The sequence below is a fragment of the Aphelocoma coerulescens genome, chromosome 5 (assembly GCF_041296385.1).
Source record: "Aphelocoma coerulescens isolate FSJ_1873_10779 chromosome 5, UR_Acoe_1.0, whole genome shotgun sequence".
In the NCBI taxonomy this organism is placed as follows: domain Eukaryota; kingdom Metazoa; phylum Chordata; class Aves; order Passeriformes; family Corvidae; genus Aphelocoma; species Aphelocoma coerulescens.
In genome coordinates, this window is record NC_091019.1 from 13,687,315 (window position 1) to 13,712,064 (window position 24,750).

The 24,750-nt window shown below is 48.8% G+C and overlaps 1 protein-coding gene across 3 annotated transcripts in view; it reads right to left on the bottom strand.

Annotated features, from left to right (window-relative positions):
- Positions 1 to 291: 291 nt before the first annotated feature.
- Positions 292 to 24,750, bottom strand: part of CCDC9B (coiled-coil domain containing 9B) — a 32,687-nt gene continuing 8,228 nt past the window's right edge. For 2 of the 3 annotated variants that reach the window (XM_069016646.1, XM_069016647.1), the window contains exons 3-14: positions 24,451 to 24,555; positions 23,666 to 23,728; positions 23,105 to 23,275; positions 19,782 to 19,931; positions 13,439 to 13,513; positions 11,380 to 11,564; positions 9,998 to 10,059; positions 9,438 to 9,491; positions 8,908 to 9,013; positions 8,284 to 8,341; positions 7,136 to 7,947; positions 292 to 2,624 (exon numbers count right to left, since the gene is read on the bottom strand). In XM_069016646.1, the coding sequence (XP_068872747.1) occupies positions 7,168 to 7,947; positions 8,284 to 8,341; positions 8,908 to 9,013; positions 9,438 to 9,491; positions 9,998 to 10,059; positions 11,380 to 11,564; positions 13,439 to 13,513; positions 19,782 to 19,931; positions 23,105 to 23,275; positions 23,666 to 23,728; positions 24,451 to 24,555 (1,809 nt within the window). In that variant the 3' untranslated portion in view covers positions 292 to 2,624; positions 7,136 to 7,167. The remainder of the gene's footprint in view (positions 2,625 to 7,135; positions 7,948 to 8,283; positions 8,342 to 8,907; positions 9,014 to 9,437; positions 9,492 to 9,997; positions 10,060 to 11,379; positions 11,565 to 13,438; positions 13,514 to 19,781; positions 19,932 to 23,104; positions 23,276 to 23,665; positions 23,729 to 24,450; positions 24,556 to 24,750) is intronic. The other variant, XM_069016648.1, reaches the window with a different exon arrangement.

A 24,750-nucleotide genomic window follows, 5' to 3' on the forward strand; every position in this document is an offset into this window, starting at 1 on the left:
CTGGGAAGGAACAGGTACCTGTGTAGGCAGGTGACTGAACTCTGTGAGCTGCCATTACATTTGCTTGCAAGAAAAGTGCAGTGGTGATGAGGTGGTAGCTTTGATGCCTCAGTGAAAAAGTGATCCTCAACCTCCTGGCATTGCAGCAGGGAGCTTTTGTGGTGAGGAAGCTGAGCTAGCCCAGGAGTTCAGTGCTTCCCGAAGGAATCAGTGCTCTGAACTGGACCTGTTGCTCTAAAAAGCAGAGATTACTGATTCAATTTGGAAAACTCTACATGTGGAACTGAGAAACAGTAAGAAACAGGAGGTTTTTCCTCATTCCAACTTTTATTTCATATAAATAATCCCTCTACATCAGATTTGTCAACTTTTCAGTTTTTTCTCTCACCATAAAGAAGAAACAGCTAAGCCACAGTTGTCTGAAAAATCACAACCCAGGCACCAAACAAAGTGCATCAAGCAAAGTGTTAATGAGCAGGAAAAAATACACTTAGAACAGGCACAACCTGTCCAGTCCCATCCCCGGAGCCTGGATCAGACTCAGTCATTCCTGGGCATCATTACCTGCAAAGTCACTTGGAAGAAAGGAAAAAAGGAGGGAATGGAGGACCATTGGTTTTGGAAAACCAAAGGATGGCTTTCCTTTCAGAATGGAGTCTAGAGCAGTAAAGTTTTTTATCTCTTCAACACAGTGCTGGACCAGGGCATTGTAAAATTCCTGCCTGGCCACGTGTCCAACTGCTCCTGGGGGGCAACAGCTCTTGAGCTGAGACTCATGGTCCCATGGACCCGTGGACCATGAGGCAAGCTGGCTCCTGGGAAATGCTGGTAATGACTCAGTCTGACTGGACCAAGAGTGAGGTCAGAGACCTGATGTACAAAATAATAATAAATTAAAAAACTAAACAATTGTAAGCAGGTTTTTGAGCCAGTCAGATAAGGAAAATCAGCCTTTAACAGTGATGGAGAAGCTCCAGGACCTGGAGCAGTTTTACAATCTTCTATTTATCTGTTCTTTTATCTGTTGGGTAAGTCCAAATAAACCCAGTGTGGGCTTTGGTGGGGTGGAGATGTTTCTACTGATAAAACACAAAAGCTGAACACTCTGTTTCTTGATAATACCTGGTGTGATGCCAGTAAAGTCTCTGAATTTGGCACAGGGAGGAAATTCCCAGGCTCTTGCTTCATGATAGGTGTCACGGGTCTAAGTCACGTGGAAAACCAAATGTTTGTCTGTGCAAATATTAGTTTATTAAAGCAGCGTAGAGTATTTCAGTCCACACGTGCCAACCTGATCTCCAGGGCAGTCTGCCAGCCTGGTCAGCCAACGTCCTGCAGGATATTCCAGGCAGTCTCCACACAAACCTATCCCAGGGATGTTTACTCTGGCATCAAGTTTTTGAGCAGCATCTCGAAGTGAGGGTGATGCCCACTCTGCTCTGTCATTCAGAAGTCAGAAATTATGTTGTGTTATTCCTTGTGCCTTCTCCATAACTTGGTAGCTGTATTCCAGCTAGGTCCTAGCTTGCTGTAATTGGAAAGCCAAGCAGCTAGAATTCCTGTATGTTTGTGCTTGTAAATGCTCCTCCAGATCCTTCATTTGAAAGGTATCTTTAAGGCCAGGTCAGAAGGTGTGCAGGGCAGCTTAGAGAGGATTTCTGCCCTCTTATTCAAGCACAAAGCTATGGAAGGCACAACCAGGAAGGTGAAAATGTTTGATACGAAGTCTTGGACCTCCAGCTCCAGTTTGGCCTGGGTCCTGCTGCCAACTGCTTTGGGCAGTGTGGTGGAAGAGGAAAATTATTGTGCTGTCCCCCTCCTTGCCGTGCTGCAGGGATGCCCGGTTACCCTTGGGAAGGGGGCACAGAGTTTTCTGACCTATGCACACACCTGGTCACCGGAGCAGGCACCTTCCTTGGCACAAAGCACTGTCCTGATGTGCTCCTCAGCCTCTAAGAGGGGAGGAGAGCTGGAGGCTCTTCAAGGAGGAGGTGCTGGGGTTGATCTGTGCTTGTCAGAAGTGCTCCATTCATCTATCCATCCATCCATCCATCCTGTTCATGCCCCATGGCCCCTGCCACTACCATACACCTCTGCCAACACTTCAACCACATGCAAACCTTTAGTACAAGAGCTCTGAACACTACTTCTTCACCCACCTACTGAACTACACCCTAACACCTCACCCCTCTGCTTTGCCAGTCACCTCTTCCTGCTGTTCCAGTTGCTGGCACAGCCCCTGGCAGGTGCAGGCCCCTCCAGCTTTTGGGGTAAAAAGGGGGGCATGCCCAGAAACCCAAGCCATAACTTTTAACAGAATTAGTCATTAAATAAAATAAAGTGCATCCAGTAGACATTTCCTTGGCTTGCCACGCAGCTGCAATATATGCCAAACAAATAGATAAGTGATGTTCTCTGTAGGGTGGGAGTGTGTGCAGCCTTCCCTGTCCTTTGACATAGGGAAGGGGGATGCCAGAACTGTGGGTGGGGGTGGTGATGGGGACCCCATGTGTTATGAATAGTGCTGAAGGGCACTGGGCAGGTGCTGAAAGCTGATTTCATAGAAGGTAAAAGAGTGAGGACAAGCTTGCGCTCCTCTTCTCCACCGCCTCCAGCACGTTATCCTGCAAAACGAGAGCAGAGACAGCCACGGGATTATCAGCCTCCAGGGAACTGCTGAGCTGTAAATTAAAATGTCTGCTGAGTTCCACCCTGCCCTTCCTGCATGGCTGGGGCTGCTTGGGAGGCACCACTGGGGCATAACCCAGATACCTGCTGCCAAATCTGACAGGAGCAGTGGGGGCTCTGCAGCCCAGGGGATGAGCTGACTCTTCCAGTCTGGATTAAACACTCTCAGTTCTCCACTGGGATGGATACATCAACTTTACTCTTTCCTTATACCTCAGGAACAACAATTCTGACGTGTTCTTGTGTGTGCTGGTTCAGCACCTGGAGCACCAAGAGAAGGGGCTGATTTCAGGCAGGGCTTTGTGATCCTTGTGGGTGAACCCAGCCTGGGGATGCAGCACTTGCAAACCCCAAGGGCAGAGGGTGAATCAGCTTTTCCTAATGAAAAACTATCCTGTGAGTGGAGCCTGCTGTCCTAGAGCTGTTTCCAGACCCAGACACGCTGATTTTAATTGGGAAAGGCAGGCTTTTTTGTTCTTTTCTAGTTGCCAGATGCTTGGGTGCTGCTCAGAATTGCTGAGCTGGCATTTTCCTGCATCCATGTTCAAATCCATAGATCTGCTTTTTGCTGATGCAGATTTCAGCACCCAAAGCTCCCAAGAAAAGTCAGGGAGGGGATATAAAAAAAAAAAGAGATTAAATCCTGCAAAGGCAGGAGAGGCCACAAGAAGCTTGGCTTGCATAAAAAAAGAGAAACCTCTCAAGGAATCATCTAAAGACACAGCCACAGATATTTAATAAGGAACTGCATTGAAATCAGACCCGAGGTGCTGACACAACTGATGCTGTGTACAGCTGAGATGAGATTGTTGCTGGAGATTTAATTCCTTCTCCTGTCTGTGTGCAGCAGTGAGGGCTGGCTATGTCCTGCTGCCGAGGGGTGCTCAGTGCTGTGGCAGCACACAGGGATTTAATGGGCCTGGAAAGGGCCAGAAGCAGACTGTCAGTCACACTTGGTGGTCCAGATATTGTAACATAATCTGGTTTATGAGTGTGACTGACTGCAGCACGAGCTCTCCCTATTGTGAATCTGTTTGATCACTGATGCTTTCAGAAGGCTCTGACTGTGTTTCAGTGCTGGGAGACAATTCCCTTCCCCACTTTGCAGTATTATCCTTTCAATACAGACACCTTCTTCCCATGCATGAATGAGTCTTTACAGCCAAGACACTGGTGGGCTTTAAAGTCATTACTTCTCTTGGTAATTAGCCAGAGTGATTAGCCTTTCTCACATTTCCCACCATATCCTCTTTCCCGTATGTAACTCCAGGGCCAATGGGAGATTGAACAGCTCTGGGCTGGTTGTGAGCTGGGGCTCAGGACCACAGTGCCCCTGGGTGCTGCCTGGGCTTTGCCAGCAGAGTGGGAATTCTGCGGTGGCAGAACTCTGTGTGTCAGTGTCACAGGAGAGGACTGACGCAGATCACTGCTGTCTGTCTCACACCTCCCAGCCTGGGTGGCTGGGGAATGTCACTGGGATGGCCTTCACAGCCAAGACAACACCAAGCCCTTATGGGACCTACTGGTTAGGCCCCACGTGATGGGGGGATGTGCAGAACTCCCTGAAGCTACAGCTGAACATAGCTGATGAAGGTCTGGAATAGCAGGAGCAACTGCAGAATACGAGAGCAGTTCTGTTCTTGGTGTTTGAAATGGCAGCAGTTTGCCCATCAAAGCCCTGAGTTATGTTTAGACGTGTAAAGCTCCAGGAAGTGCTCCTCAGGATTCACCTGTGGTGAGCTTCCAAGTGCTCTGACAGGTAGCCACCTTTTCCTAATTTTCCCATATTTATTTCTGGGCTTCTCCAATACATTGGTCCCCGCCTCAGCATTGTGTTCTGGCTTGGATGTTTCTTCCCCTTTGCTGGTGTTCACTACCCACATATCTACAGAAATCACAATTCCACTGCTTTCTGCCTTCATTTTCCTAGACTAAGCAACATTCCCTCAACAGCCCTGGAGTCCTTCCCTGTGTGTCCTTAGTCTCTTGCACCATTCTCACAGAATCCTTGTGTTTTCCAATGTTAACACTGTCCTCCTATGTTGTGCCATAACTCCAGAGGTATGGAGACAGTTGTGTCAAGTCCCATTCCCTGACTCTCCATGAAGATTAAGCTTTCTACTTAGGTGGTACTCAGAGGTGTTCTGGGAATTTGAAATGCCCATGGCATGACAGTTGGCTCCACAGGGTGGTGTGGGCTGCAGGAAGGACCAGGGAAGTCGATGCTATTCAAGACAAGCCCTTGACCCTGCCAATGCTAGGCCAACTCCCCAAACATACCAGCAGATGGTATCTTCCTGTCTCCTGAACCTCGAGGAAGCTGGTTGTTCTTCCGCAGCTCCGTAACTGTTTTGGGAAGTGCTGGTTTCTGCTTGTGCGGCTTCCTGCACCAACCTTGGGCACTGGTTTGCATCAGAGCCGACCTCTGCTGACCCCCTCCGTCCTGCAGCACTCAGGCCCTGCCTGCCCCACTCCTGTTTACGTCAGCCAGTGCTGCAAGGTCAGATCCCTGGAGCTGCTCTGGAAATCTACCCCCAGCTGCATTTTCTCTAAAGATGTTAAGATTAATTTTCTCAAGAGAATTCAGGGAAAAGCTTCTGTGGTTTTTGTGTATCGTTTACTTCTCTGGGACTTGTTGGACATTCTCCAGGGATTCCAGTCCTGCACTTCAAGTAAATATTTATTCCTTGTTATTTGAAGCGAAGGATGAAAGTCCTACCACACTCTCTGCACAGCATCTCCCACTGATTTGAAGGTGCTGGAGATTTTTAGTGCCATAAATAGACATTGGGAGGGGAAGCTGTGAAACCCACGTGGTGGCTGCCCAGGGCTGTGGTTATGCAGGAAGGGATGTGAGATCTGCACTTAATGTGAGTGGGACACGGGCCCCACGGAGCCCCTGAGCAGGGCAGGGGGCCAGCACATCGTTATCACTGAGTACAGATGTTTCCAGCTGTTACAGATACCTACTGAGCTCTGAAGTGGACTCAAGGCCTTATTACCAAACCATAGGAATCTCCATCACTGAGATGAAAATGGACTACTCTAATTTATTCTTTCCTCTTAGCTGGTGTCTAATTAAAGTTATCCTGAGTGAGCAAAGTAGTCATTAATTCCTTCATCCTCTAATTTGGTGGGAATTTTGGTAGATTGGAGAGGCGTGGCTGGACAGTAATCTCCCACTATGTCCATACAGGTGTTTCATAACATTCTCCTAAATGCTGTTCAAATTAGTTTCCCTCACTTGAAGGAATTTTAGTTCAAGCATAGAACCAGCTCCTGCTGGTTCTTGATGTTTTGTCTTTTTGAAATCACTACGATGCTTGCACTTCTCCCTGCCTTTTGTATGGATTGGATTATACGGAAAGTCTTTGTTGGCAGCTTAGCCACTTCATCCCTAAGCTCATTTGTACCCCTGGGAGGAATACTGAGCAACACCAGGGGACACATTGCTGTGTAGGGTCTGCAGAAAAGTTTCTGGAATCCGGGAAAGAAACTTGATGGGGGGATCTGCCTGCCTGGCTCTGAGCAGCTCATGGCCTCAAGTGCCTACTTATGAAACAGAGCTGCTGCCTCTGTGAAGGAGAGAGGCCGGAGTACCCTAAGAGCCACTCCTGTGTTAGGCAAGCTGGACTGTGTTCTGGAAACACTCATCTCTGTTTAGCGTGATGTCCTGCTCTGTGGGACATTGCTGGCAAAAACACACCTTGCAAAGAGCCCCTACCCTCTCTTCTTTTCCCTTCCTCCTAATTTCTACCTTACCTATGTGCTTGTCATCCTTTGTTCCTTCTCCTGGCTTTGCATTTGCCTTGATGGAAGAAAATTGTTTGTTTGTGTAAAACCTGGAGCATTGCTCCATAACGGGCTCTGTTCTCCCTCCTTTCTGTTTGGTTTGTGGGTCTTTGCACCAGGAATCATCTCACCCTGTGTATTTCTACACTGCCTTGCACATTAGTGTTACCATCTGTAATTCAAAGCATAGCACTCACAGACCTTGTACTGGGAAGAGAATCCCACATACAATCAACCTTCTCGTAAGCTCTGCCCACAAGGTGGGCCCCTGTGGCTTTGCAAGTGTTTTGAGGAAGGACCACACTGACCTCAAGTTGTGATCACCCCAGAGGCAGAAATAAACTCATCCCACTGAGGTTATTCCTCCCATGCTTTCTAAGGTCATCATTTCCTAGGAATAGTTCAGTATGTGCCCTAATGTGTGTCATCAACCAACCTCAGCAGCCTGGTTTTCTGTCCAAATTTTCCTGCCTGTCTTTCCATTCCTTTCCTACCCACTCCAGGACAGGCCTTTGGGATGCACAGATTTAATTACCTTAGAGATCCATAGCACTACTAATAAACATTTCTGAACATCTGATATTATGCCATTGTACCACCGAAAATGGAGTTGTGGCCCTGTACTATGGCTGAGAGCATTAATGAGATGACTCACCTTATGTCTCCAGCAAGCCAGTACAATCTCTGCTAGTTGTGAGTGTCCCCACTGTTCTTGTCCTTGCAGTCCTCAGGCTGGTCCCCTTCCCTGGACTGAGATTTTGCCGTGTCCTGCTCAGGCACAACAGTCTTGTCAGAGCTGTCTTTCCCTGGGGACAAAGGCTCATGGTGTTCAGTGCCTTCAGCATCTTCACTTCCTTTCAGTGCAAGTACCTGTCCCTCAAGAGCAGTGGTTTGGGTCACTTCTTCCCCTCCTTTGCTCACCAGCTGTCCTCGATCTGCATCAAGTCTGTCTCCTGCTGCTGTGTCAAGCTTTCCTCCGTGGCTGTTGGAAGAGTTCTCAGAGGACTCCTGTTCCGAAGTTGGCTGTTTCTCCAATCCAGCTCCATCTACATTCACTCCCATGGGCTGTGACAAAGTCTCCTCGCTGCCAGGCCTGGTGGCTTGCACAGTGCTCGGAAGGCTGCTCTGTGAAGCAGTGCTGTCAGTGCTCTCCTTCTCCTGGGAGATGTCAGCGGTGCCAGGCTTCCCGCTGGCATCTTCCCTAACACTTTCCTTGCTTGGCTTGGGCCCTGGCTCCGAGTCCCCGGCGCTGGCCACAGATACCTCTGTGCTGCAGCCCCTCACTCCCCTCCGCTCCTCCTTCTGGCCATTGTGGGCAGGCTGGACCTTCCCGCCTCGCAGCCGCTGTGAGGAGGCCCCGTGATCCTGGGGGCTTGGCTGTTTCCCCTTTTCCTCCAGCTCAGCTGTGCTGTTCTCTTCCACCCCCTCGTCACCTCTGCTCTTCCGCCTGTCCATACCAAGGCTCCTCTGAAAAACAAAGGACATATTACGTTCAGCTTATTAAAATACCAGTATATTGTATTTCTTGTCTGTGATGGTTCTGAAAACTTGAGGAAAAAGGATGCAAAAGGATGTAGGTGGAGAAGTGTTCAGGGACCAGAACAGGTGGGGTAGTTGTACTGACAGAGGGTCAGTGTAAGCAGTGAAGCTGCTGTCACACCAGGCCATGTGAGGAGTGTTAGTGATGGGTACAGTTGCCCAAAAACAGAGGTCTTCCAGCTCTGGAATGGATTAGAGATTCCAATTTTCCTGATAGTGCATGTGTTTAGAAAACTGCTGCCAGCCTGCAACTCAGGAACTCACCTGGCCATCAAGGTCATCCTTCAGAAGAGACATCTCCTCACCTTCTTTTGCATCCCATCTGTCAAGAAAAAGTAATCAGAATTTAGGCCTTGAAGTTCTTACAAAGCCAATGTCCCTGCCTGACACCTGGATAGGGATTCCTACCAGGGCCATGTATTTCTTGTCTGAGCCACTTGTCCAGACCCATCCAGAGACACTCATTTGAGACCAGTAAATCTTAATGAACTGGTTGTTGTAATTCTAATTGTGATGAACACATAAACTCCAATTGCCAGAACAGACAGTTGAGTCAGACTAAGAAGATACAGTTTGCTTGTGCTGATGCCTGCCACAGTCTGGTCCTGCTTGGCTGACAGTGCCCAAGTGTCCCAGCTCTCCACGACAGCAGACACAGAGGCAGAAACTGAAGGCTAAAATTACTTTGAAGTATCTTGGAATACAGAGAGACTATTTACAAGGACCTAGAGTGACAGGACCAATGACTTCCCACTGACAGAGAGCAGTGTTAGGTGGGATATGCTTCCCTGTGAGGGTGATGAGGCCCTGGCACAGGTTGCGTCTTCATAATTAGGCAGGGAGGGAGACGTGGACGTGCACACCATGGCAGTGCTGCCAGCTCCTCACCTTCTGGCTCTGCCTGTCAGTCTGTCCTTCCCCTTGGCTCGGCTGCTCACAGCAGGCACTGTTTTCGGACCAGGGTCGCTCACATTCACTCCATGATGTCCTCCACCTAGAAAACAGGTTGGAAATGCCATGCAAAAGCAGGCAGAAGCAGCTGATGGACCACTGAACAGGCCAACACCCTTGTACCCTTGGAAAGGCCCTCTGAGGTGGGAAGCCTCTGAAGCTGCATGCATACTGCACATATATTTTCTAAAGTAATAAAGACAAATAAAGAATTTAGGGTGTTTCTTGTGTGGTTTTTTAAATTCCAAATTCCAATTCTAACTTTAAATCTTATTTCTTGGATACAGTTTCACTTGTGCTGTTCTTGGAAGACTTCTCCTCTGCACACAGCTATGAAAGCAGCCATGTGGTATGTTCCAAAAGGCTCTCCAAATCTGCAAGTGTCTGGAAAGAACCCTCTCCCAGAGGGATATCAGAGGTGCTGGCATTTAGTGGGGTGACACAACAAAATCCTGTGGTTTACTCACCTCTCCCATCAGGAGGAAAGGACCTGTGCTGGAATTTCCTTGCATTCCTTCCCCCTGCAAGGACACAAGAAAGGATGCACCAAAGTGAGTGAGGGTCTGTAATGGACAGGCAGCAAGAAGCCTGATGTTCAAATAGGGTGTCATGAGGGAAAGCTTTGTTTTGCCAGTCCATCTCCTGAGAAACAGGAGTCAGGATGGACTTATGCTAGTAAAGAAGCCAGCATGTGCCATAGGGATCAGAAATTATGTGCTCTAGAATAGGATTGCCTCTTAAACCAGTGTGTGGGAAAGGAGGCAGGGCTGAGCCTCCACACTGTGTTGTACCAGGTTACAGAAGCCACTGCTCTCCCTGGGAAGGTCCAAAGCTCTAGCACCCAGCTGCTCAAGTCCCATCCCCTGAGCCCTCTGCCCAGCAAGGAGGGCTGAGCCCCCAGCTCAGAGGCGTTTGCCCAGGAAAGCAGAGCTTCACAGCTGACAGCCACGGCAGCTGCTGCGGCACTGGGATGCGCACGATCAGCGTTCACTAGCGTCAGGACAGAGTCTAGGTGTCCCTTGCCAACCTTTCTTATTGCTGGGATTATCCAAGGCTGGCTCCCCATCCTTAACAAAGTCCTCTTCAAACCTGCAGGTTAAAAACAGGCATTGTCAGACCTGACCATCCTCCTTCAGTGTGCAAAGCGTGGGCTGGAGCCCTTGGCACGACGCAAGCTCCGGCCTTTGGCCCTTCTGCACCTGCCCACAGGCAAACCTATGCAGGTTTCTCAGCAGCAGCTGAAGCTGCATGTGCTAACTGAGGCTGTGAGGCAGTTCTACCCCAAAGAAGAACCTCTAAAACCTTTACAACAGTACCAATATTAAATTCTATGAACATCCTATAGATGAAGTATAGCTGTACTACACTCAAATGCAGCTTCCCAAGCTTCCAAGCACAATCTGAAGTAGCTTCAGGACTTGCCATCTCAAACCAGACTCATTTGGTTGGTTTCTAGTCCTGCTTGTTTTATATTATGGCTTTTCTCTTAAAAATGGAGTTTTGGAAAAACAGTAGGGCTCAGGGCTGTCTTGCCATCAATACTCAGCACCCACTTAAGTCAATTCACCCCTAATTATTGGGGTCTCAGCAACTGAAAATTGATGTGTTTGGTCCCATTTCTCAGCCAAAAGATTGTCCCACCTACCTGTCCTGTACAAACTGTTCTATCACCAAACCTTTGTAACATTCCCTAGCTCCACACCCTACTAGAAGCTTATCCTGCTGCAGGTGCCAAGTTATTCTCCAAAGCTCTCTAGCTGGTGTGACTCAGCTGAACCAGCTGAGGGACAGTCAGAGGGACAGTGATTAAGGCAGGGACATGTCCGGCTCCATTCCCAGCTGTCCCACATTGCTGTTCCCAGCATTGTCCCCATATGACACAGGTGGCCTTTTGTTGTGACCCCCCTTGCCCCGCAGTGCCCAAACAGGCACAGTTTATGGGGTGGGGTGGATTTAGGCATGCTGGGCTCTCCTGTGCTTGAAAAGGACAAACAAGCGGGGCCAGTGAGAGAACCTGTGGACTAGCAATGCAAGTTTGTCCATCCATGTTTCTGGAAGAGCACCTGTACCCTCCTGCCATTGGATTTGTTCATGTGGAAATGAAGAGGATCCTCCAAATGCAGACTGAGGCTTGGTTCATACTCCCCTCCCTCCCATAGTCTATATCCTGGCAGGCAGTCTTTGTCAGCACATGGTATCCCCTCTCAGGAGAGCTCATATCAAGAAGAAAACATAAGAATCACTCTGATACCAGATCCCACTTAAGGGTATGGTCAGGGGAGGAAGAGGCAGCAGTGTGGATTTGGTCAGGCACATGACAGCATGGGATTGATAAGTATCTGCACAGGATCCCACCACTGGCTTTAGACCTGCTGCAGGCAAAGCACCCTGGGACAAGGAAGGACCTACATGTGCTCCGACTTCTCCACATCCCAAGCCCGTCGCCACTCGCCCTTGGCATTCTTGTGACGTGCCAGGCGCTCCAGGTCAATCTGGTCTCGTTCCCTCTTCCAGCGGATGTACTCCGAGCGCTCCCGGCCAGTCATGGGGAAACTCAGGTCTCCGGGGCTCTTCTGGACTGGCTTCCCACCATCCTAATGGAGGGAAAAGAGCTTCTGGTTAATAAAACTGTCTGAAACAGCTGCATTCAGGGTACTTTACACTGTCAGCGCTACAAATGCTCAGCAATATTTGAAAACAACTTGGGACAAGGTCAGCTTCTTTCTCTGAAGTGATGTGCGCACACCAGGACTCTGCTTTACCCAGAGCCTAAATATGCTGGGGCTGTTTGGCTCTACAGAGAGGAAAACTGAGGCAGGAACCTTTGCTAAGGTTTACTTATGGCATAGAGTCAGTTCCTGGAGTGCTTGCAACATCTCTCAGCAGGGTTTGAATGATGAGTCCTCCAACCTGAAGACTTTGCGATACTTAAATCAAAGTTATGCCTGTGAAATCCTTCACAGTGAGAAGGCAGGGAAGGAAGCCAGCCTTCTCTGACCACCAGGCATCCATGGGAGCCCACAGTCACAAAGCTGGGGTCAACCCTGGGCCCAAGAGCAGGATTCCCAGAGCAAAGGGGCTCTTTACCTTCACTGCTGTCACGCTCTTGGTTTATCGCTCCTCATGACAGACTGGTTAAGGCCTGACATTGCTCAAAAATTTAAAGCTTAATGGAAAGACAGTTCAGAGCTGATGGAGCATGTGGGGGGAAGTAGCCCAGCTGTCAGGTTAATGGATGAGGTGGAAGCAGGAGCCGGCAGGCTGTGGTGTGTTGTCAAGCAACAGTGTGTAGGGAATAATAGTGCAGAACTGAGTCCTGGGGTGCTAATTACCAGCGGGTAATTCATCACCTCATGCACGTGTCCTTCCACACCAGCCACCCTCACACCTTCCTCAGCCTTGCACTGCGGATAAGAGAAGCAGCAGGAAGGAGGGACTGAAAGCCCTGTTACCAAGGTGACCCATTTGCGTGGGCCAGAGCTGGGGTGGCACCAATTGCTCCTCCATTCCTCAGCTGGCAGGAGCTGGGGACCTGACACCATGTCCCCAAGGAGACAGAAGTGAGGTCCACAGAAAGGCACTGTCCCTCAGCTGGGGCACAGCCTGGGAGTGCTCCCCTCTGCTTCCAGCCCCATGGTAAGGCACAGTGGGTCCTGCCAGGATGGATCCCAATGCATCCATAAAGCCAAAAGCAAGGGAAGGACTGAGGCTGATGCCTGTGCTCTCTTGTGGGGAGAGGCAGAAGCGGCTGGGGGCCCATGGAGCAGGAGGAGCCAGTCCCTCACCTCAATTACAGCATAGCTGTGGTTAGCTGGACCACAGGCTACTGTGCTCCCCCTTCCTGCTCTGGGGGGCTCAGCTGGAATTAGTGTCTAAGAGCCCATCTGTGTCCTCCTAATGAATCACACTGAGGTGGGGTTATTCTATTTGTGCTCCATTAATTAAAGCATCTGCAGGCTCGAGGGAGCCAGCATGTCTCCAGGCTTTGCATTAAACAGTCAGTGGGAAGGCCTGTGCTTTAATTTACCTCCATCCTACTCAGCTCCTGCTGAAGTGAGGAGCTGTAGCTAATACAGCCTGAGCTTTTCAATCCACAAGGAAATGGTTTTGGGAGAGGAACCAGCCAAGGCTGTGCTGCCATAGGAGTGAGCATGTTACCCTTCCTAACATCCCTATGGCTGTGTGAAGGGCTTGAGAAGCCACGACAAGGTGTAGAAGCAGGCCCTGTCACCTTTCCAATGCTGCTTGCTGCAGGTGTGCAGCTGCTCAGCAAAGCTTTGGATGATGAGAGGGATGAACAGTGGGAGCCATGTCAGAGCACAACGCTGCTTCACAGAACTACAGGATGGTTTGGGTCCAAAGAGACCTCAAAGGTCATCTTTCTTTAGGGCTGTGGTGGGGAAGCACATTCTACTGGTTTCCTCTTCCAAGACAAGGGTCCCCACAAAGGGACCTGGGCCCCACTCACCTTCCGGCTGTGCTCACTTTCTGGGCCTCTGTCACTGTCTGATCTCCTCTTCTCTGCTGTTCTCCGCTCTTCTGCCTGCAAGAGAACGAACATAGGAATAATTTCAAGGATTAAGCAAGGATTCCTGGCAGGGAACCAGTGCCTGAACCTATCCTGACGAGGACATGTAAAAACTGCTCAGAAACAATCAGCAAGGAGGAAGGATTCCTTCTGGGCCCCCAAATCAAACAGATGTAGAAAAAAAAGGAGTCAGAAAGCAAGGGGTGTATGCGAAAAGCATTCCCACAGGTCCCTCCTTCTCCCAGGCTGGAAGCAGAGTGGTGTCCTGCATGGTCCTGTTTCTTTCCAAGGCAGACCAAGTTTCAGGTACCTTTCCAGATTTGGGCCATCTTAGGATTCCACTGTACAAGATCCGGGAACCTATCTGAAGTGCAGCTACAACCCAGCACTGTCAAACTAGGAGAGATTTTAATCCCTGACAAACATGGCATCCTTCTACCAGGGTCCATCCCTGCTCCCATGGGGTTTACCCCTGCTGCTACCAGATTGGCAAGTTCTGCTCTGGTGTTGATATTCCCCTGCCTGGCAGGAGGTGACAATCAGCATCTGTTTCTTAGCGAGCTACAGACACCAAACATTGGCCAAGCCAGGCCACATGGGATGTCCCCACATGGGATGAATAATAGAGACAGAGCCATGTCAGAGGCCAGGATGGGATCGCAGTGGGTCTTAACAAAACAGTCTGCAGAGCATAAAGATCTTTTAGGAAAGGCTTCCGGCCTGGCTGGACAGTTACAGGGCCGGGGATGTGGGGAGCTGAGCTTGTCCTGCTGCCATTTTGCAGTGCCAAGCAGAACTGAAACACAAAGAGGAACGTGGCAGCACGAACTGCCAGCTCAGACCTTCCAGAAAGCGTCAGAGTGGCAAGGTCCAGCCCAGGCTGGAAACAGGACTTTTATTCCACGTATTCACCAGACACAGCTTTAGTTTTACAGGGAACCTCGGGATATCAGTCTTGAGACCTGCAGCTCTGCCCAGTCTCCTAAGGCAACTCCTGCTGGATCGACCTCATGGAATCATGCAGGGAATGACCTGGGGACACATTTTTTTGGAGGATTGCCCACACATGCTAAGTCTGAGGCAGGTGGGAAGTGTGGCCATACAGTTCATGGACTCTCATTGCACACTGGTCTGACTGGTAGCTCCAGTACAGATGGAGGTTTGTTCAAACAGATCCTTGGAAATAACAAGGAAAATGTTACCTATATTGTCCTGGGATTTCTCAGCAAAGATCTGGGAAAAATGCAGAGGGGTCTGTGCACAGAGAAGCTGCCCCTCACCATATCCTGCCTGTTGCAAAAGGGTATATGGTGAAAGATGACACTGGGGATTTATTTCAAAACGTTGCAGCGAAAACTTATATAACCAAAAATGCTCCCTCTGGACTCAAAGTCACCTGCTCTGGCAGCACTGTTTGAAGAACCCTGTAGTGAGAGATTGAATGAGTCTCTGCAGTTCCAAACTGAGCATTTACAGAGAGATTAAACAACAGAAATCTGGAAAATTTGCTCTCCCGGAGCCCTGCACCCCAGTGGCTGTCCCATTTGGAATGCTCGCTCATCAGTGCCCACCACAAACCTGGGTCACAGGGACACTGCACAACCCTCCATCCTTCTACACCCTCACTCCAAGCCAGCTGCCTTTTGCCTTAGTCTCCTTCTATTTTTGCTTCTCAGAAGGCACTGTGGAAAATGCAGAAGACCACAAAAATGTAGTTCTTTTGTACCAGGACAGCAGGTCTGAACTGTGCAGAGAACAGTCAGCTTGGTTCTTGTACTGGCTCAGGAGCAGAATTCCTGCTGTTCTGCTGCCCCAGAGCTGCTGTTCCCGTTACCACATATCCAGGCCAAGAGGGAGCAAAACATGTTTTTCTTTTCCTTCTTCCTCTCTGCCCCCAAAATTAAGAAAAATTACATGGACATTATCATCAATAGTGTAACTGTTCCTGCAGAGCAGGAGGAGGACACAAAAGCCTGAAGCAGTCAAGGAAGATTATGATTGTTTATCCTGAGGTTTCTGCCAAGATTTCTCAGTTTCTCAGTCCAGAACGGCCCAGGGTGGGGCCCAGGGTGGGGCAGAGCCCAGCCCTGGGATCCCAAATGCCTTCTGCCACTGGGTTTTTCTGAATTCCTCACATATTCCCAACTAATGTCACCATGCAGTGGTGACAGTACGGATGCCATTATCCAGCCAAGCACTCCAGAAGCTTTGACAGGCTTCCACACCTCAGGGCTAGTTCAATGCCTTCTTTTTTGAAAGATAAGGACTATCAGATGAATTAAACAAACCTTTTGGTACCCACTTCTCCAGGCACGTGTCAGCACCACAACTGGCATTTCTTCTGCTCAGAGATTTTTGTAGGAGCTTAAAGCTGTTTTTCTAGTGCTCAGATTCCCCACTGGGCAGGATTTTTGAAACTAGTACAGGAGAGGATTTTTTTTATAACTCTTTTGAAAAATCTGCCTCCTTAATTGTGCTGCCTGAAGGGAGCTCAAGACTTTTCAGCCACCCTCTCTGCCTCTTTTCCCCTCCCATCTGCAATGTAAGCAAGTGTTTCTCCTGCCACAGGTTTGATTCCTCTCCTCTGCAAGCACCAAGTCCGACTCCTCTGTGTTAGTCCCTGAAAGCAGCTTTTGTGTCTCTTGATTACAGTCATTTCTGATACACCATCCTGGGAAACTCTGTTAATAAAAGGACAATTTAAAAGCCCTGAAGCTCTATCAACTGCCCATTTAAAAGATGATTTGTAACCTGTTAATTAACCATTGTGCTCCACTGGTCCTGGGCTGCTGGCTCCCAGCTCTAATGTACTAATGAGCCTGAAACACTGCCAAAGCATGGAGTGGCTTTTTAGGGCTAAAAATGAAGGATTGTCTTCAGCCCTGCATGCAGGAGAGCCCTGAGGCAGGTTTAGGGGCAGCCAGGCAGAGGTGGGTCCCAGATGTGGCACCTCCAAGCCAGCAGCAGCACTGGAGGTCATGAAGCTGCACCAGTAGAGTGATGAGCTCTGCAAGCAGACAGGATAATTTGGTCCCTTCAGCCTTCTGGGCTAACAGAGAGTGAAAGAGTCGTTCTACTTATGGCACCGGGGCTGTCTCAGAAAAGGAGATCATGACAGCAGCTTTTTTCCCTTACATTTCCTCTTTGGCATCTCCTGCCCCAGCTGTGCTGCAGTCTGGGACTGAGAGCATGGGGTTAGCCAGAAGCACCACAGGCACCAAGAATGGGAGTCTTTTTCTTCTTTGGGTTTTTTGGTTTGTTTTTTTTTTGGTTGGTTGGTTGGTTTGGTTGGGTTTTTTTTTCTTTATTGAATTTCATCATGAATAAAAATAGAGAAAATGTGTGGTAACAAGGACACCCATCAAATACTTTAATAGGATAAATCTGACAAGTGCACAGAGGAGGAAGCAAATTTGACAGTGGCCAGGCTACTGGAGGGGGAGTGAGGGATGTGATTCTTTCTCCTAGGCCTTTGTGGGAACCCCAAAAGAGCAGGGAACCAGTTGGGACACAAGGTAAAAAGGCCCAAAGGATGAACCATTCTGGGGTTAATAAGAAACTGAAAGTTAATCCTTGAATCAGGGGTCCCAGCTCAGGTCCTAATGTACAGCTACCCAGTCAACACCACTGACACCCCACCAGGCTCTCCAGCAGCCAATCGATTTGGAAATTAAAATGAAGCTTCTCTTTTAACAACTGATTAAAGGATAGAAAAGAAAAAGTGGCAAGAAAATGGTTTCCATGGCAGAAGATTAGCAGGAGTGTGCCACTGGAACATGTGCTGCTCAACATGCTCATAAATGGTCTGGAAAAGGAGCTGAAGAGAGGGATGACAGTTTGCTGATGATACTAAATCATCCAGGGCAAAGAATGCAATTTGCCCAGAAAGAGCTGCGAAAGATCTCTTGACATTGAATGCGTGCATCATAAAATTACAGATGAAATTCAATATCAGTAATACAAAATAACTCATACAGAGAAAAAGGCCCCTTCTTGTATACACACACAGAGTAATGAGTCCTGAGCTATGATTAACAGTCAGGAATGAAATTTTGGTGTTACTGTGACTAATTCTCTGAAAATGTTAGCTCAATTATTTCGAAAAAAAAAAGCAAAGAATATGCAAACTTGTTGGGAGAAGAATAGAGAACAAGCCAGAACATTGTTATGTTGCTGAATACATCCAGGAGAGCCCGCAGCTGGAATACCATGTGCAGTTCTGGTCTGCTTGTACTGAAAGAATATGGTAAAAATAACAAAAGCACAAATGGGTGCTGCTGCCTGCTCCGAGGTCGCCCTTCCCCCTCCCCAAGACAAGCCAGGACTTGCCTCTGCCATGTGCTCCTTTGTTCCAAACTCGGGCAAAAACAAATGTAACTCAAACTCTTGAGCAGTGTCTGATTGGCCGGTCACCCTGGGTCCACCCGCCCCCCCTTCTCCCCTTTCCCCTTCTCCCAGTAAAAGAAGGACCTGCGAGGGGGCTCACCCTCTTTGGCTTTGCAATCCTTCTGCAAGCATCGGTGTTTCTGTTTCTGTTTGAAAGCTTCTAAGTGCAGAATTGGGCAAACCAAAAGCTATTATTTCTCCCTCTTTGCTTCTGCTGGTGGTATCAGCTTTGCAGCTACCATTTGCCACTTTTAGAGCTACTGAAATGCTGGATTGCCCGTGCTACCTCTCTAGGCTGCCCGAGGCTTTCTAAGGCATTGAACTACGAGCCTAGCCGGTAAAAAGCTGTGAGTATTTCCACAAATGGGGACAATAAGAATGATCAGAAATAAAGAACTGTCCTAGCAGACAAGTCTAAATAGGGGGAATCTCTTAAGTTATGTGAGATAGCTGAAGGGAGACATGAAACAGGTCGATAAAATCACTTGTGCTTTGGGAAGTGACCAGGGAATGATCTATTCACTGCTTCCCCTGAGGAAGGAACAACAAAAGGAGCTGTCAGGGAACAAGGCTGAACCAGTCTGGGATTATAAGCTTCTATGATTCTATGGCTTTAGCCACTGCAGTCTCAGGCCTGCCCTCATACACACTCTGAACCCGGATGCTTTGAGGGTGGTATGAGCAAGGCATTGCCAAAACCACATATATGGATCCTCAGCCTCAAATTTCATATCCCATAATGAAACCAGATGAGAGATTACCTTTTCCAGGACAGTACATACACTTGAAAGAGGGCACAGGATCTAAAGCCAACATCCAGGCACTCCTCCTGCTGCTGTCTCCTAGTACAGCCCTAACCCCAATGACCTCAGAGACAAGCGTTTAAACAAGCCCAGCAGAGAGCAGAACACACTCGGCCTGCACATTACAGAAGTACATTTGACAAGCTCAAGGGCAGGAACAGCACAGGCACAGTCAGGTCATTCCCATTACATCCCGGAGTGTTGGCGATGCCTAGACTGAAACAGCGATGTCTGTCATGCAGACTTCTGAGGTTACCAGTGGCTCAATCAGGCAGCTCGTTTGAGGTTTATGGCATTCAAAACACTACTTGGCTGCCATGAGAAAGGAGCACCTGGGCTCTTGGAGCCTAGGTAAGCGCTGGGGAGGAGGAAAAGCTGAAGAAGAGCGTGTTAGTAGCAGCAAATGGTTGGCACTATCCCAGAGAGGGGCTGCAGATGTCTCCCAGCATTCCTGGGTGTGTTTGGTAGCCACTCCAAGTGTTGTTTTCCTACACAGTCTTTGCTGATCCTGTTTGCTGCAGGCATTCTTCCTTATCTGTGAAAACTCCCAAAGAAGAAAATAGCACATGCCTCTGTGTGTGTAAAGAGGAAGGTATTTGTAAAGAAGTATTTGAAATATGTTTCAAAGATTAACAAAGCTCAGCCAGCTCATTCAGCAGGTGATGGCCAGGCACAGCAGGATGTGGTTCAGAAGCAGGTATTGCCCCGCTCTGTTAATGTTTAAGTCATGCAGTGAGTCAGGAGGACACTGCTTCTGTCCCACTTTGCTGTGCAGCTCCAAAAAGAAGCTGGTAACAGAGGAGGTGAGATTCATGCCCCATATCTGGCAGCACTTTCATCAGTCCTCCCAAAGCAGCATCTGTTTATGAACCCAGTGTGTTTAGGAGACTTCTAGCTTTAGCTAGGACCACAGGAGAGGGAAAAGATTGTGGCTTTCTTCCTTCACAGGGATGGAAGGTAGAGATATGGAGATAAGCTGCACACTATTTAACATACAGTGTCTCCCAACATCCTATGGCTGGGCCCTCCTCATGCCAGCAGAAGAAGTGGATGCCATGGATAGGTTACAGGCTAGTCACTAGCACTGCACTTACCTTTTCCTTGTTATCCATGGTGATGGCAATCTGCATCCTCCTTCCCCTTCGGAAAGCCACCAAGTGATCCGTCTCCTCCTCGCTCAGGTCCGGCACTCGGCCTGAGCCAGGGAAGCTCTCGGTGCGTTTCTCACTGACGATCCTCTTGCCCTGGAAGGGAAAGGCTGAGTTAAGGACACCTCCATTAGCCCTCCTAGAGAGTAACCATCCCAAACTGCAAAGGATTTTGGGCTGGCAGTACAGAAAATGAGCCAAACAGTCAGTCCCGTTGGCTTATAAAGCTGCCACCCCACGCTAAGGGATCTGTGATATTACAGAGGTGTGTTTAGCTAAGCACAACGTGGGCATGGTGGGATTTACCCTGCTCAGATGATCTGCAGCATCAACACTGAGGGATGGTTTTAAGCTTGCATCTGTATCTTTGAAACAAATGTGAGGTTTTCCCCTCCCCACACAACATGTCCCAGTAAAATGTGAGGCTACCTTGGAGCATAAGCCTAGGAGGCAGAAGAGAAAGGGAACAGTGGGGTTCTTTCTCTCCAACCTTGCCCACATAGCAGTTACTTCCCTGAAGTGTATTAGCACTTGATAATTCATCACTTCATAGTCATTGTGTGTTAGTATTTCTGGAATTATTTATTCAGCAGTGGAATACTTTAGAAAACTGATGTATAAACTCCTTAAGCAAGAGCAGTTTACCCCTCTCAGATATTATTTCCAGCTGTCTGTATCAGTGTCATGATTTCACTACATGGATTTACATCTGGTTCTTATTTTGTTAATGATCTTTGTTGCTGGCTGATGTCCTGCCAGTGCCCTCAGCCATCAATTCCACAAAATGAGCACATCTTTTGTACAAAAGGACATACTTTTCCTCATTTAAAAGTATCATCTTTCAGGTCAGTCATGTGCCTTTTTATTTTTGCCTTACAAGGAAATGAGAGACTTAATAAGTCATCTTCATCGTTATCTCTGATCTTTTTCTTTTCTCTTCATCCATATGAAGTCTGCTCAACTTCACCAGGGATCAAGGAACCTCAGCAGCTTCTCTCTCTAAAGGATGGTGCATTTTACTCTGTTTTCTACCTTGGGCTTCCACATTTACTGCAGTCTTGATTTAAAAAGGCACTCAAAATCTCCAAGGAAAATTCAGTGAAACTTGGGAACTTTTTGTTGCTACGAAATTGTTTTCAAAAACAAAGAGCACACCCAGACCTCTGATTTGTAGGGAAGACTTGCAGTCAGGGCCTTTGCCATGACATGTGATACCAAGAAGCCTCACATTAGCCTCATCTTCCCTCAGCTCTGCCAGGAGTGCAGATGTTAGCATGGAGGGAGCCTTGCTGTGCACAGCCTCTGTCAGCATGACCTTTTTTACGGCTTCTCAGTCATCGAGCTTCCTAGCACATGATAAATGTTTTAGGAGACACTGGAGTATTTCCAGCAGCAGAACCTCAGTCTCTTGTTTATTCATCTTTCACATCTGTGTGATTTTGCTGTTTCAGCAGAGATAGTTCTTGAGTCAGCCTGATACAGGGGAGAGGAGTGGTCTCTGCTCTGCCTGTCCTGTCAGCCCCAGATGCACAGATACAGTAGGAACCTTGTTACAGATTCCCTTGGGGATGGCCAGCTGTGCTTTTGGGTTCAGTAATCCTAGGCTGTACTGCTGAGGTTAGAGCCTGAACTGGAGACTGGCCTCGCTCTGCCCTACCCAGAGCACTGGTACGAGGTATTTGGCATTCTAGTTAATATAATTTTTTTATTTAAAAAGTAAGCCCAGAGATAGTTTAGAAGGTAACAGCAAGCTATTAATCCACAAGTTGTACATCAAACATCATCTTAAGTCAATAGCTGTTCCCTGGAGCTCTCCAGTGTTTAAGTGTTGGTGGCTCATCCTTTAGACACATAACAGGGTCACAGATACATCTTGCCAGGAAGGTCTGGCACTGGGAGGATGTTTGAAGGTGACTTCATCACTTGCTGTCTGAGAAAGTTCCCCCTGAGACCCAACACAGAGAACCTTGTGCCCAAACGCCTTGAGCACAACAGAAGCCTCAAAGAGCATCACTTGATTACAGGGAGGTGACACGTTCCCTGGGCCACTGGATGTTAAAAGGCACAGTGTGAAGGCTGGTGTGTTGGCAAAGCCTTTAAACCCTGCATATATTGAACAGATGGCAAGGAATACTCAGAGGAAATATGGGAAACAGCTATTTAACAGAGCTGTGGTAGCTAGACACATCCAGGCTGGGAGACCACCAGATTTTCTGTGTAATACCCTTTGCCCTCCCTCCCTTTACCACTCCTTCCCTCCTTTGCTCCCTCTGTCCCTCTCCATTCTGCTCTGGTTAAGCTGCCTCACCTGAAGGCACATTCTGCTCAACATGCTGACATATGTCTTCTTTCCTTGTTTCCTATTTTAACAGTCTGGGTGATCTCCCAGCCTGCTTGTCCCACATTTGGAAATCCTGGTCCTTGGTGTCCCAGCTCCCAGAGTGAGAGATGTCATATGAGGAGAGTGTCCGTGCAGAGCCAACAGAGACAGAGAGAGCAGAGTCACAGCCACAGTGCCTGGCAGTCACCTCCTCCCCTCCACAGGGCTTGTCCTGGGTCATTCCCTGCCTGACAGAGATCTGGGACTCTGGCACCAGCTCTTTAGCTTAGTCAGAGAGACGTGCCCATCTCATGTCTGAGGCATGCCTCAGATTGCACAGGCAGTGTTAAAAATACTCATCCACGGAGTGCCAGGAAAAAGAACATGGGAACAAAGGAAATCCCTGGACTTCTGTCCAGTTTGTGCAACTTTCCAGCAGGCTTTCCTTTGGGGCATCTTGCTTGACTATGATTTGGGTTATTGAGAATTGGATGTGAGTAGTTTTCTGCACAGCCCAGCAGCTCTGGTGCTGGGACCTTGCAGGGGTCACAGGAAGGAGGTGGTGCCTCATTTAGTCACAGCAGTGTCACCAAGCAAGTCCCTCTTTCCAGGCACAGCAACACAGTTTAACACCAGAGTGGCCCAGGAGGGCACTGATGGGACTGATCCCTCAGAAAGAGAACTGGCTACACATGGCTGGGTGGACAGTGCTGCTGAGGGGGTTAGCAAGGCCTGAGGGCCGACTCCTGGCAATCAGATAACAGAGAGGGAAGCATGTGGCAGCTCTGAGGTTGTGCTGAAGAACTGTGAAATGAGAGGAAACAAACAGTAAGGGAACTATTCCCTTTGGATGTGGCATGCTGGGAGAAAGCTCAAGCGAGAGGCAGAACAGAAGCCCCTTTGTAAGTCAAGAGGCTGCAGTGTAAGAGGAATCCTCTTCCCTACTCACCTTTGCTTTGTTGTCCATGGTAACAGCCAGCTGCATCCTTTTCCCCATCCTGAATGTGAACATGTGATCTGCTTCCTCCTCCTCCTCCTCTTCCTCACTGCCAAGGCCGAACCCAGGGCTTGTAGGACAGGGACAGGGGCTTCCCCATTTCTCACTCACCACCCTCTTGTCCTGGAAAACGAACCACTTCCATTAGCAAGTCCAGGCCCTTGACTCGGGGATGTGATTCCCTTCCCCAAACACACCTGCACACAAGCGGGGAGGCAGCTACAGAACAGACAGCCCTTGCCCCCAGGAAGTTCTCTGTGCCCGGCACACTGCCGTGACATTCCTGGGGAACAAGGGACTTGTTGTCTGCTCAGCAGCAAAACCCACAAAGACAGCAGGGCTGAAAAATCCTTTGCACTTACAAATCTGACATTTCAGACTAAAATGCCAGAGTTATGGGAAAGAAATGTCATCCTCATCTCTTTCTGTAGCACTCTGAGTTAGCTTGGGAAAGCCTAAGTCCTGCTGGAGGTGGCCTTGGAAGCCAAGTGGATGGCTGAGGGCGGTGCTCACCATCGAGAGGGCTGGGCTATCTTGTCCATAGTGTTCAGTCTGGGTAATTGCATCTTTCAGGTCCTGTATGAGAGAAAAATGTGTGCAGCAGCGCACCCCGAGAGAGGCGAGGGCCGTGGCTGGGGTGGGAAGGGAGCAATGCACTGGCCTGGATCCAACAACCCGGAGTGCTGAAAGGAGGGTGGGCTGGCTCAGCAGGCTGCGCATGAGCTCTGGCAGAGGAGTTCACCAAGGGGTTAAGGCACGACTGGCTTCCCAAGCCCCAAGCTGCCAGGATGGGTGGACAGGGCTTATCAGATTTGGTCCAGTAAGGAAGGAAGCCTGGGACTCACAGCCTTTGGCCCAGGGCCACTTGCTTTGCTCACTCCCAAAGCCTAAGGAGACGATACGTTTTCCCAGCCTATGGCATTCTCAGAGGCATTCCTGATGCCTCCAGTGACACACACACAAGCACAGCTGATACCCTCTGCCTACATATTTGCAGTGATGCTGACACCTGGGACCTATCCAGGGCCAAGTGTACCTATTCATACATCCAGTCATCTGCCTGTTATCTCTGTGTGCATGGGTAGAGGTGCCTGGGCATGGCTGGAAACATATGTGCAGCACCTAAAATCACTCTGTTCACACACCTCTGCAGAGTTTACCCACACTTTTCAGGGCTTAGGAGCTATTTCCTGTGCCTCAAAGAACTTTGCTGTGGATGGTCTCGCTCAGAAATGTCACTTTGCTGCAGCAGGACTGGAGAGAGAGCTGGCCTGTGGTGAAGGAGAGGCACCACTTACATTGTGAGCTTTGGTGATGGTAATAGTGAGTCCATCCTGCTTAGGCCTCCTGGAGGTAACAGCCATTCCCTCCTGTTCTGCTCGCTTTTTGTCCTCTTCTATTTCCTGGAACATAGATATCAGTTTATCACAAGCCTGTACCTGGATGCTGTTCATTTTCCTGTTTGTTTCTGCTAAATGGACCCCCCTCCACCGCTAAGAGGGAGGGGACCAACTTGTGTCCCATTTATGGGATGCAGACAGAGGAAGGTGGCAGTGGGAGAGGAGATGCTGTAGCAGTGAGGCAAGTGTCAGTGTCTG